This window comes from Passer domesticus, chromosome 2 (genome assembly GCF_036417665.1).
Source record: "Passer domesticus isolate bPasDom1 chromosome 2, bPasDom1.hap1, whole genome shotgun sequence".
NCBI classification, from domain to species: Eukaryota; Metazoa; Chordata; class Aves; order Passeriformes; family Passeridae; genus Passer; species Passer domesticus.
In genome coordinates, this window is record NC_087475.1 from 68,888,515 (window position 1) to 68,902,846 (window position 14,332).

The 14,332-nt window shown below is 34.5% G+C and overlaps 1 protein-coding gene across 4 annotated transcripts in view; it reads right to left on the reverse strand.

Moving 5' to 3' along the window:
• Positions 1-14,332, reverse strand: part of PDS5B (PDS5 cohesin associated factor B) — a 99,104-nt gene that overhangs the window by 42,586 nt on the left and 42,186 nt on the right. For all 4 annotated transcript variants that reach the window (XM_064409041.1, XM_064409039.1, XM_064409040.1 and 1 more), the window contains exons 9-14: positions 10,102-10,217; positions 8,335-8,429; positions 5,887-6,032; positions 4,839-4,990; positions 3,013-3,126; positions 1,431-1,512 (exon numbers count right to left, since the gene is read on the reverse strand). In XM_064409041.1, the coding sequence (XP_064265111.1) occupies positions 1,431-1,512; positions 3,013-3,126; positions 4,839-4,990; positions 5,887-6,032; positions 8,335-8,429; positions 10,102-10,217 (705 nt within the window). The remainder of the gene's footprint in view (positions 1-1,430; positions 1,513-3,012; positions 3,127-4,838; positions 4,991-5,886; positions 6,033-8,334; positions 8,430-10,101; positions 10,218-14,332) is intronic.

Here is a 14,332-nt window from a genome sequence, read left to right on the forward strand (position 1 = left end):
GCCCCTCAGACACCTCTCTTCCCTGCTGTGCTCTATCACAAGCCATCTAAATTCTCTCATGTAGTCTTGTTATTCAAGAGAATACCCAAGTGCACAGAACTAGTATCTAAGAACAAAAAATAGGATAAAATCCAGATGGACAAATGCAAACATGTCAAAAGCATGCACTGTCCTGAATGCAAAGCTTTCCTGGTAAATTCCATATCATATTTGATATTTTAAAACAGAGAAAGAACATTCACTGCTCCCAGAAAACAAAAGCTGAAATTTCACTTTCAACTGAAAAGTAGAAAATATCATGGAACTAACTCAGGTAGTAAATGCATCAATGTGTTTAACCTACACCAAAGAAGATAAAACAGTACATGAAAAGCATTTCAAAACAGTCACCCAAATACAAAGAAGTATTGTTGTGCTAGCCTTTACTGCACTTAAAATTTAATATATTACAGCATGTTTTTAATGCACTAAGTCAAAATTATTAATTTCACTGCAGTATCTCTGTATTAGCAAGACACTACCATCTCTAAGCAGATACATTAGATAATCCAACCACACAGCTACCCACTCGTCCTAGTTCAGGTAACTCTAGCAAATGGATAATCATTAAATTTATCTTGGTACAACTATATGCACAAACCAAAAATAAAAATCACACATACAGGCACATAGAAATTTGAGCATGGCAACATTTTCTACTCTATATTTTTCTGATAAAAAAGCATCAGATCAAACTTCTAGCATTAAAACCAAGTTTTAATTATATTTCAAAGCATATCAAGAATTTAGTTTTATAACTGCCCTACCCAAACATGAGCATGAACATAGATGTAACTAAAACAAACTGAAATTCACTTTATGAGAATATCCTAAATCATCAATAAATTCTAATTTTTCCCTTCTGAGCAAAATCTGTAAACAAGAAAATGAAATTGTAATCTGGTATCTCCAATACAGTATTTAAGAAATTTCTGAGAGGGAAGAGAAATTAATAACCTGTTGGGACAAAAATATTGCAATTTCTTCAAAGTTACTAATCACACATAACAATTTAAGAAGGTTTATATAGGTACTTATTCTTAATTACTTGATTTGGCAGTCAAAAATGATATGCTGGTTTCACCCTGTTTCAAGAGCCAGAATAGTCCTGGCAAGATGTAATTCAAACACTTAGACAAAATACTTTATTATTAAATGACTAGCAAAACATTTTAGAAGTTTCTATAATACCCTTTTCCTCTTCAATATTACAAACATAATGTATACACATTTCCTTCATCAAATGTAGTCTAATGAAGTATCAGTTGACTTTCACAGTATTTTCTATCTGCTATTAAAATAAGCTTGAGATAGCCAAACAAAGGGAATTAAAAACAGTGCATTAACTAAAACTGCATATTCACTGGGGAATAAAGATAAGCTGAACTCACTTTGGGTTGTTTTATTAGGTCAACTAAATCCTTTACTTGATGTCGTAGCAGATTTTGACATTTCCACATTTCATTCAATGCTCTAAAAATAGAAAAAAATTAAAAGAATTGTCAAAATTAATCTATTCAAGGAGCAACACAACTGTCCAAAATGAGTCTTTACAGTCTTTTCAATTTTAGACTCAGAAATGTACTTATCACCTGAACTTTCACTGCTGAGTGAGCAAAGGCTAAATATTTCGTAGGAGGATAACATGCAAAATGAATTTGATAATATTAGACTGAAACAAAGTGAGACTTTGAAACAAATTTTATTTCAGATGCTTAAGTACATTGCCTTTCAGAGGAGGAAGTAACTAATCTCTGGTCCATTAAGAACTCATTTGTACAAACCTGAAACGACTCTTCTAAAAACATACCAAGAAGTAGGTTAAACAGATGTTTAAGATTTTTATCACCAAAACAATGTTTTTCTTGCAGACAGGAAGCAGCTACTAGATGAATAAATTGTGAAAAGTGGACATGATTAAGCTTATAAGAGATGCATGAAAGATACTCAGCAGAATATAAAATTAACACACTCTCCAAGAGTAGTAAACCATATAAATAGAGGTCGCAGCCGCATTTACAAAACTTACAGAATCCATAAGTAAATAAATCATTTCTATATAAATTAACTGAACAAACTATGTCTTTAAAATGAATACAAGAACTGTAGAACTCAGAAGTTACTTGTTGCCTGAAATAACAAATAACTAAAGAATCCATTCTGCATTTTCATTTAGCCTACACTAAAAATTACTAGAACAATAAGTTTTTATTTTTAGTATACTATTGATGATTTTAGTTTGTTATAGTTGCCATATATATGGACAGGCAATACAAGAAATTCACAGGATCCAAACATCAACTTTTGTAGTATTGGAAGGCTTTGAGATCTTTTAAGGAATTCATTCATATACAAAGCATTTTCTAGTCTCTTCCACAAAGAAAAAAGAAAAAAAGACTCTCTACTTGATTTTCAAGTGACTGAGTACTACTACATGAAAAACAAAGTAAAACTATCTAAAATCAATCCAACTGTGATATTACAGCAGTATAACTGTTATTAGTCAGTTTCATGTGCATGTACCCATTTTAAGCTGGAGAAGGCACACAACACAATAGCGAAGGAGGAAAGACAAGTAAGTTTTTCTCAAGATACCTTGGCTGCTGCAACAAGCAGTTTATCAATTAAGAAATTGTCAGGTAAGATTTAGGGCTGATCTACTATACCTGTGTTATCTCTTTGCAGACATGAAAGGACTGACATGCCCTCAAGCTTCTTTGCAGATCTTTGATACTACGTTTTTTTACCCGTTTATGGTTGAAATGTACTGCATCTTGTTAGAAAACACTCTATAAGTTTAGGGTTTTTTCAAAATCTCACTTGAATAATAGATGCTATTTCTACATTCTGTTTTCCAATAGTTTATAAACTGTTTCTGTCCACTGACTTAGGCTACTCATAACAATTCAGAGCTACTTTACGATACCATTTGTATTAAAATTTATTTTGCAGGCAGTAAAAAGCAGCACGTACTTCACAGCATTTGAATCCAGTGTTGCGTAAAGGTAATACAAACATTTCATTCGTTCGTTTGTTTCCAAGTTATGAGGGACCATGTACTGAGCAAATATGCGTTCAACAAGTAACCTGAAAGACAGGATAAAGACATTTCAGCTGTGCAGGAAGAACACGGCCTGGAATTGTTGAAACATCAATTTAAATTTTTTCAGCCCTATCTAGACATTAGTTGTTGCATTAAAAAATGGGGATATTCAAAAACCTAAAGTTCAAGTTATTTGACATAACTTAGCGTAAATTAAACAGAAATTTTTAATTATAGAAAATGCAATGTTAATGCTGACATTAGGAGATTTAACAGATCTCCTAACATTATCAAAATCAGATGTATTAATCTAGAAGAAACCAAACAATTCAAGAAAGATACTAATTACTAACCCAAGAAGATGTTATCATTTAATTTCATTACAAGTCAGTATTAGGATATATTCATGAACTGACCCAAATTAATTGCCTAAAATAATAGTGCTACTAATAATAATAATGCTTATTAAAAAGAAATATCATGTTGATTATATCACACAATATCATGAAGCCCTGAAGAAGAATTCAGATACCAATTAGAAGGAGCTGACTTCCTTCCACCCTTTTCTGGCCCCTTCCCCACAGGCTGAGTTTATCCCATGTCTTTTCCAGCTGCAATATAAATGCAGGTATATTCCCAAGGGAATTATTAAAAGCTTCTGTGTAACATGAAGATCCTTATTTGGAAAAAAGAGGAGAGAGAGGTTTGGGCCTGACAGTTACCTAGCAAAGACTGAGAAGAAAATAAAAAAAGAGAAACCAAGGCCACATGCTACTCCTAAATACCAAGAGGTCCAAGACTGAGGTCCAATACTGAGATCAGTAGTAACAGAATGGAGCAAACAGGTAAAAAACATCATGTATGTTTATGCTGGAAAAGAAAACAAAACTCCTCATGCACAGTTGGAGCAGGTGGTCAAAACCCAAATCCAGCTAGTTTAAAACGTTTAAGAAACACATCAGTGGTTAAGACAGGATTTAAGGATCCAGACAGTCCATTTCCATGGCACCATGAAATAACTACTTGTTTTGAAGGTAACTTTTGGAGGTTTTTATTTTTTAAAAGACTTGTATGGGTTTGCAATGCCATTTGTATCCAAACACACTGTGAAGGCTCATTTCCAAAGCCAACAAGATGACCTTGATGAGTCAAGGCAGACTTGTTCCCAAACTTGCTATCTATGTGCAACCATTTCTAAGTTCAATACCAACAACCATATACAAGGCTACAGCTGGTATGACAGAGGCACTACTTTCACCACAAATCCAGATAAGGCCCAAATTCACAGCTTCTCTGCTACAGAAACCTACATTTCTGCAGAGTGATATAGCTTGCCCATTGTCACTACACATGCCATCTTTAAAACATACATAAACAACATGCAAATCTAAACCAACATTATTCAAGCAAGTTTACTTCCTAAATTTTAACATAAAAATTAACACATTACTGATATTTAAACAAAGATCCCCTCTACTGAAGCAGTGGCAAAGTACACCTAAGACTTTGAAATGTTTCAATCTCTCACACCCTTTAGAACCACTTGTGGCCTTAAAATAAGAAATAATAATCTAGAAGAAAACAACAGAGGTCAATATTTGGTTGCAGCTATACAAGATTATGCACTGAATCCAAACATACAGGATTATCAATATTCCTCCTTCTCATCAGCACAGGAACATAAAGGAACACCAGATCTTCATAACAAGTTTTAACACTTTGACACTAAATCACCCAGCTTTTGCAATTAACTTACCGGTCATCAATACTGTTTTGATAATATATATGCAGAAGTTTATCTTTGATCCAAGATATCTGTTTTGCAGCTTCTTTTCCTGCTTCTGATTGCAATGAATATTTCTTGTATATCTGTGCAAGTCCCATCATAGCTTCCTTCCTCACTCTCCACTTGACAAAAGAAATAGCAGCCAGTTTAGCAGTTCTAAACTCAAAACTGAAAAGACTGCAGAATTTTATGTTAGCTATTTCCGAATCTACACTAAAATAACATAATTTAATTCGCAAAAAGTCAAACTGAGTTCTTAGTGCAGCAGTTTCTCATTAGGACTTACGTTGCATCGTATCTATTACACTAAACCTTTTGAACACCAGTAACTAGCACAGAAGTATGCCTCTTCAGTTTAGAATTATTACAGATTTAAGTCAACAGCCTTCTCACCCATACTCACTATCTGCATTTCTGTTATGGCTGCAACAAGAAAAAGCTTGTCACCAAATGAAAAAAAGTTAGGAAATAATTTTTCAAGTTTGCCATCAACAAACCTGTTTACTATGCTTTAAATTTAGTAGCAAACCTCATAAATTTTACCAAATAATGCAATATATCTAAACTAAAATTGAAGACTATTCAAATTTGAAAGGTACTACCTTGATTTGCAGTCTTTCAATAATCTAACTAAAACCAGGTAATTTACAATACATGCAATACATTCTGAAACCTGCTTGAAAAATTTCTTAAGAAAAATGCTAGAATGTTTTACAAGGGTTTTCTTTGACTCAAAAGTTTTACTGGACTAGACAACTAGAACAACACTGTTGTGTTGGAGCCAATTTAATTATTTAAATCATATCTTAAATAAAAAACAGCACAATGAAAAATGTAGCATTCTAGTAATGGGAAGAAAGTACCTCAATAGATTTTATCAAGGTTTTTTGCTTTATATTGGTTTTCATTTGTAATTTAAAATCAGTATAGCACATTTTAGAAGTGCGGATTTTAAAGAAGGTAAATATTACAGTTTACAAGTATAAAACAGCTATTATCAATGCTAATTATATCTTACCCGCTTGTCCAGTGTCCTTTCTCTGACGAAATTTAGCAGGTGATCATTGACAAGCAAAAGATCTTTTTTAGCAGCAGTAACTATGGATACTATAACATCATGCCGTATGGCCTCCTCAGGATCATGTGACCTTACTTTCAGATATTCTGGGGGAAAAACATGAGTAAATGTAAGTATACAACCTCAGCTACTTTCCCCACTAGACAGAAACAGAACAATTATTTTATTCTATTTGAAGCATCAGCAGTAAGAAACCAATGATTTTCTCCAAGACTAACTGGAATGTCAGTAAAACTCCATATTTGCTTAGAATATTAAAGATGTATATAACTGGCATTACAGAAAGAAGAATTATGTGGCTAGAATTTTTTTATTATTATTTCTTATAGTAGTTACACTATGTATACATTAGCAACTATCATAACCAAGCAGGACTGGAGCTGTAGAGTAGAATACACAGTGCTTGAGAATTGCTAACCACATCATATACATTTTAAAGTGTTACATCTGGCTAGAAGCTACTCTCTTCTTGCAAACTCCATCCCCTTTGGCTCCTAGAGCACATTAGTTGCACACGTGCTCACAACTTCTGTCCTATCCACAAGGAATCTAGTTCACCTGCTCCAGGAACACTCAACAGTATGAGCCATGTAAGCATTGTAAGCAGGGACAAATCAAAAGATACTTCAAACTATAATGCTTATTTAGACACATCATAGTTTATCCATCTTAAACAATTTTTCTAGATTATTCTGGTACACTGCTACTTATTTGCTAACACCAATAATCTTATACTATAAACACTTTAAAAATTCCACTTTTAGGTGTCAAATTTGTCAGCTACCTATTGTCAATTTAAAAAGCTGGCAAATAAAATAGCAAAGTTCATTTATTTTTTTAGCTGTGTTTTAGCTGATTTTAGAAGCACAAAAGGGTAGAAACATCTTAACAGAAGTTAAGATCACAGTTCACTGCGTACATCAGTACAACGCTGAGAACTTTAAGAAACTTTGCAAATTCAAATGTTACTGTGAATGTAATAAACAGAGTTATTTCATATTAAGTTACTACTCTCTCATGACTGTTCAACGACCAGTGAAAATTTTCAAGTCTCATCTGAAACACTATCCATTAACATTACCAGTAATCAGCCCAAATGTCAAAAGAGCACATTTCAAAATCATGTTTTCCAGTTATGGAGGCTATGAAATTTTAAATCCAAATAAGCCTTTTTTAAAAAACCTATTGTTTCACAGGAACATAAACTAAAACATATGAAAAACATTGCCATTATACAAAACAATGCTAGTCTCCAATACCAGTGAGCCACAGAATTTTTAACCAATTTAGCTTTGATAAGCACTGTGGGGAGAGAGAGGAGGGGCGAGCAAAATTATATTTCCCAGAGGATACCATTAGAGGGGGCACAAAGTCTTTCTGCAATGTAAAAAAAAAGATCAGTTGAAAATATAATTCTGATAATACAAAGTTAAAATATTTTTAGCATTCCCTTAATGAAAGATTCCTTTTGGGATTTTTTAAGCTGGCTTAACAATTCAGAATCACAAAACATTGAGTTGGGAAGGGACCCACAAGGGTCATCAAGTCCAATCCTTATGGCCCATATGAGGATCAAACCTATGACTGTGGTGTTCCATGCTCCAACCAACTGAGCTGATCTCTGGGTAACACTGAAACTATAGGGTGACTCCAGCCTGTCTCTATTTGTGTCCAAACTGACAAATACTCAGGAAGCAGGAGAGCAATCCCATGCCCTTTACAGTCCTTTTAACTTCCTCCTTAGATCAACTAGGCCAAGATATTGCCTCAAAAAAACTACAAGTAGGAGTTTAATGATCAGGGGAAGATACAGTCTACAAAGCAAACCAACCAATTCTCATTAATTACACATTTTTTTTATTAAGACATGGGGAGCAGCAAATACTAAATGCTTCCATTGATGCCAGTAGGCTTCTTCCTACAGAGGTCCTGAATTTCAGGCTGTGTTTGATCTGAAGGAGGTGGAACTGTGAAGCTGTGGTCAGTTATGAGAACTGTTATGTTTTGGACAGTGGCTGTGTAAGACTTCAACATTTCAGCTTTGTGGAACTTAAGTCTCCCCTATGCATCTTAATTAATAAACCAGGACCTTTAGGTTAGGCAGGCTATCTTTATCTGATCCCATGGTTCTTAATTTCAGCATCAGTTGGGAATGCAATGGGAATGCTACTGTATGAGAAGGAAAGAGATCTCCCTAGTAGAGGCATTCTTTGTGTATAATCCCCTCAGCCTGAGAGGCAACAGTGAAGGCAGGGACTTTGACTTAGAACTCCACCATCAATTAGGTCCCCCACAACATCTGACAACATTACTTAGGATTACAGCTGGCCTTTTTGACTCTTCCAGGAGACTTAAAATGGTATTTTAATGTTATAAAGAAACTGATACCTGTTAAGTCCTTGGCCAGATCAGGGTGGTTCATGAGGCAGTGACTTGCAAATTTGACACACTCAAGGCGAATAGGTACGTGGATATCATTAAACCTAGTTAGAAACAAGACAATGCATTACAACAAAAATTCCACTTCTACCAAAGCAATCTGTTAATTTCTACACAGTATTAAATACTTCTGAAAATGTTTTTTATGCTTCCCATGCATGGTTACATGCATACAGCATCTCCAATTTCACAGCATTAAGTAAAATGTCTTTAGCTTAAAAAAAATTCTCATACTCATGTGTTGATTCATGTTCTGAACATGAAAAGAATTATCTTCTCCTGGTACACATTAAAAATTCCCAGGCAGACAAAAAACTATTAGAAAGATGTGTGATATATTTCAGTTCCTTTTCTGTAATGCTACACATAATTAACCATGAGCTATGTATCAGAAACTCAAAATTTTGTAAGACTGTGATATTCATCCCCCTCCTTGTACTGCATGACAGACAACAAACAAATGCACATTTAGTCTACTACAAATTTCTTCTGAGATGGATTCATTTCATAGGATTTCCTTTTGGAAGACCGAACTCCATTTGATACTTGAAACCTAGTATTTTCACTTTTTTTTAATATAAGTCATTTTACAACAAAAATCTTGATGCAATTAGTTACAGACAACTTTTCCAAAATTAAATGCATTTTCAAGCTATCCTCAAAATTGTTGGCATGAAACAAATTAAAAATGTAATTTTAGAATTTGCTGTCAAAATATTTATTTATCAAATAAATAGATTTTAAGCAATATCTGTTTTAGTAAAAGCCAGGTATGTTTTCAAAATCAAGGGATTTTTATGAATGCTTCCTTCAATAACACAGGTATTATAACTTTGTGAAAATCTTTAGAAGTAGTAAATGCATATATGTGATTCATGACTAGCAGAAAACAGTTACTGTGAACAAACTGCACACAATCACATCATAACGCAATGAAGCATTTTCCTTAGGGCCCAATCAGATGTGGTATTTTATGATGCCATTTCATGTTTTAAATAGTTATATATTTTCAAGCCAAATACCTTGCTTCAATTAAGTTTCTTCTATTCTTAAATGTAGCATTTCTTTGAGGACTCTGATGATTGAATGCTACATTACAAACTATAGCATTTGCAATAGCTTTTAGAATTTATCCTCTTTTACTCAAATCAAAAATATTTTCTTTATAGTAGCCAAACTTGAGTTTGGCTACTATAAGCTACAAACTACAAGCTCCAGCTGTATTTTCCATCTCAAACTGGCAGAATATTTAAAAAAAAAAAAGCTAAGTATGTTTGCAGCATCATATATACTACATACTTCTTTTAAGGTACTCCTACCATTAAAAAAAATGAAACTCATACACAAAGACTGTACATAAAAGCCTCAAAAGTAGTTTTAATACCACCTCATACAAAAATGTCATTTGATGCTGTTTTGAAATTAATCCATCACTGAATAGTTTCACTTGTGAAGAAATTAAAATATTCATCTTTCTTGACAATGGCAATAAAGCTTTTAAGGAGATAATTTGTAAACGTTCACTCTACAAAATGACAGATGTGGAAGATATGTGTAAAATTGCTTTAGCATTATCTGTCAGATCTCAGATAAAGCAGCAGCAGGAGGGAATTCACGTTTATCTGTGTCACTTTAAAAAAAAAAAAACCAAACCAACTGCATTTGACTTCATTGAATGTTCTTCCTCCCTAGACAGGGAACTAGACCAGAATATACCTTCCCAGGTAGCACTGCCAAAGTGGTTTGTTTTGAGATGCCAGCTCGGAATCCTTCGCCCCAAACATTTTTGCTAGAAGTTTTACAACCTGCAGACGTTCTTCATTGTCATTGCTCTGGAAAATGAACAGATTTTTCTTAAATTGAAAAGGAAAACTAACCCAAAAAAACGGAGTTCTGTTTTGTACAGTTCTTACACCAATACACATATATTTCTAGAAATATCACAATACAGATTAGTAGACTTATATACAAATGTCTATCTCAAGGCAAAAACCCTTCATTATTTTTTTGAGACGACAAAATAATAAAGATGTGAAAATGTAGAACATTATTGAGAAAAAAAATGTTGTGAACGAAGCCTAGTGAACATCTTTTTAACACTTATTTATAGTTTACTGATTGTTAGGAAATCTGATACATGCCTGTACAAATTCAGACACAACACAAAAATTATAGAAGTCAGTCTATGCTTGTCTGCACATAAAGGTTTACACTTCTATAGAACAGTGCTTAATTGCTTAATTAAAAATATTAGTTAAAAATAGCCGTTTCCAGAATACTATCTTCTAAAGAACATCAGATTAGGTACCCAAGATCTGAGATCCACAGGATGTGGTCCTGTATTTGAGCCTATATTCAAAACTGCTGAGGTACAACAGATAGTCTTCCTTTTATATTGAAAATGAGCACTAACAATGATAGTGGAAATATACTGGAGTAACCCTTGTTTTATCATTGTTTTGCATTACATTCTTTAATACAACATACAGAATGTGAACCTTAATGCATACTTCAGAAGTGTATGTTAACATTTGTGCAATTAGAGTGTACTTACTGTTCATCATGTTTTTTTTCCCTTGCTATTAAAACTCAATTGGCTGCAATAATTCTTTGAAAATTGTAGCTAAAATTAATTTATATTAATTAGATATTATTAATCACTTATTATTCTCAGGTTTTTTTCTGTTAAAAGATAAGAACTGCGTAAAATACTGGGGTTTTTTCTAGCATCTCTGAATTCTTATTAGTTCAGCATCACCTTTTGAACATGAACAAGAAATAAGAGCACAATATAACTGTTGGAATTATTTTATACGACACCACAGTTTTAGAGACAAACTATTTCTCCTGACTCAATACCATAAAAGGGCTGAAACGTTTGCCAGCATGTCTTTTTAATTCAGAACCCTAAGAACAGTAAAAGCATTTGTTAAATCCTTAAAGTAACAGATCAAGAGAAGGGAAGGACACAGTAATTTCTAACAGTGATATATTACTAATTTACAAAAGACAAATTCTTTTGAATGCACTTTGGTGTTAAGTATTCAAAGCACTAACAGCAAATCCATTAATATGGTTTTTTGCATTTGACTAATTTTTTTCCAATTAACATTCGTACTGATGTTACTGAAAGCATTCTACAACCACCTCCTCTTAATCTGCCACAAATAATATTTTTTGTTAATGAGTTTCAGCCCATTACACTACAAATTCTTATTCTGTGGGGCATGGTTAATAACTTCTAATTTCTTTTTTTGGCCTACGTTAGTCCAGCCTTCATGACTTACAGCCTATCCACTCTTGCTTAAACAAACAAAATGTTAAAATATTAAGCATCTCTGATTTTTTTTTAGGAAACCAACACAGACTCAGAGCAAGACACTCCAGAATGTGGAAGAAGGAGCCTGGTGGAAGAGCTGGGAGCACACTAAACATTCAACAACTTAATTGTGCACCCAGAAATATAGAGAAGACAACCAAACAGAACAAAACAAACCCACAAAACAACAAAACGCTAAAATATTCTTAATTAATTAGTTGCAGAAGAAGCTTTCACTGTATCAGCCACTAATCCAATTACAAGATAACCCACTTGTGTTTCTAGTCCTGTTGTAGAAACAACAAGTACTTGTGATTATGGACCTTGGTAAATAATTATTTGGTCCTTTCTAAATTTTTTTACCCAGATGTTGGCTTCCCTGAAACACGGTTATATACACTCCAAGGGATAACAAAAATAAACCTGTACTTCCTATTGAATGAATACATTGCTGCTACAGTCTCTCTCCTTTTTCTACTTTTTCTGAGGGTGAAAAAAAAGGGCATCAAACTCTGAAAAAATGTAATCTTGCTCCATTCTATGTGACACTCTATATTTGAAGAGTCACACCCTTCACCTCTTAAGTAAATCCAGCACTCTAATAGAGTTCCATCATGACTTGTCAATACAAATTGACACCAAGCATGGATATTTTCAGTTCCCCAGCACACAGGCAGCTGCTCTTTGGCCTAGACATTTGAGTGTGTCAGTAAGAGCAGCTGAAGACAGACAGATTGTTATCATTACTGAGTCCAAAAGAACAGGCAAAAGAACTCAAAACCTGGAGAGATTTGGGAAAAAGAAGTGGACATGTAACCTGAAATTTTTGAAAATTTTAATTACCATATCCAGGAAAAAAGGCAGCTCTAAAATAAGAAGTCAAGCTTTTATTGATTTTATTCATTACATCATATTGGTTTAGTAAAACAGTAAGATAAAAGCCTAAACCACATGACAATTATTTTCAAAACAGTCTATTCATGAGCTTTCCATTCTCCTGAACATTTGAATGTTATTTGCTTTCAGTAACAGAAATTTCTAAAATTCAAATATGAAATTTGAAAAAAGGTCCTTTCCTTCAGTTTCTTCAACAAGCTGACCTATACAATAATACATTCTTAGCTCTTTCCTGAGCCCATAGTGCTTCTGTGCCAGTACTAGATCTCTAAATATATCACCTTAAAATGCCAAGATCAGGCACAATTTACTGACCCTCACAGAAGAGGTTAAGTTAAATGAATATAGTGCTCATTCTCCTGTTAATTCCCCCAATTCCTTTCCATAATCAGGCAAAAACCAAATTACTAATATGATGCAACCATTATTTCACACAGTTCTCACAGAGCTTAACAACACAGTTCTGCCACCTGAGAACACAGGAGCTTTTTCTTTACATAAATCTATAGACCTAGGGTAGGTTGACCCCAGCCAAAAGGCACTCACCCAAGTCCCTTCTCTCCAACAGAGAGGGGAAGGGAAGAGAAGGAAGGTTAAAAGGCCCGTATATCAAGAGAACAAGAGTTCAGTAGGTAAAGAAAAAGCTACGTGTACAAGCAGAGCAAAAAGAGGAATTCATTCGCTACCTGCCACCGGCAGGGAGCTGTCCTGGCAGTTCCTGGAAAGCAGGGTCTCACATAGGGCTCACTTGGGAAGACAACCAGCATGAACACAAATTAATCCTTTCTTCCTCCTTCCCCTGGCCTTTTACTGCTGAGCACATGTCAACCTTCTGCTGTACTCAGCCCACCTGGGGGGAGGAGGAATGGCACAGGGAGAAAGCCTTTACCCGTGTCTTCACTGTTGTAGCAAAATGGCAAGGTGCTTGAACACTAGGTGGCCACATCGTTTACATCCCAAATAGTGAGTAGGTTCAACAGTATTAGAGACACCTAATTAGAGACACCTAATTAGAGGCACAAGTTTCATACTAAGAGTTTTTAACCCCTCTACATATGGCCAAAATTTATTTGGTCTCTGGTGAGAAAGTCCCAGGATTTTACCCCCACTCAAAGAGACAGTCTACAACCCTAAACCCATGAAGATAAACCAGAAGGCTTCCTGATAGAAAGAGCACAAAAACTTTCATGGAGATGGAGAGCAAGAGATTTCAATCCTGTCAGATAATGAATCACAAACACAAAGATTTTTGTTTACATCCTCAAACTCCCATCAAGCCACAAATCAACCGTAAGGAAGTGGAGATGGCTCAGTGAAACTCACCTGGTGGTTAGGGGAAAACCATCATCATTTCATTTTCAAAGCATGCCACAAAACCATAGGATCATAGTCATAAAGGTGGGAAAAAGAAAATCTTTAAGATCCTTGAGCCCAACAGTTAAGCACCACCATGTTTACAAAGAAACTCTTACATCCACTTCCCTTCTCAAAACTTCCAGAGATAGTGATTCCACCACTTCCCTAATTCTTTGAGTGAAGAAATTTTTCCTAATATCAAATCTAATGGTGCAATTCAAGGCCATTTTCTCTGGTCTTGTCACTTATTACCTAGGAAAAGAGACCAAACCCCCCACTTTGCTACAATCTCCTTTCAGGTTGTTGTAGCAAGTGATAGGATCTTCCTCGAGCCTCCTTTTGTCACGGCTAAATGTTTAGAAGCAAAAGAATAAG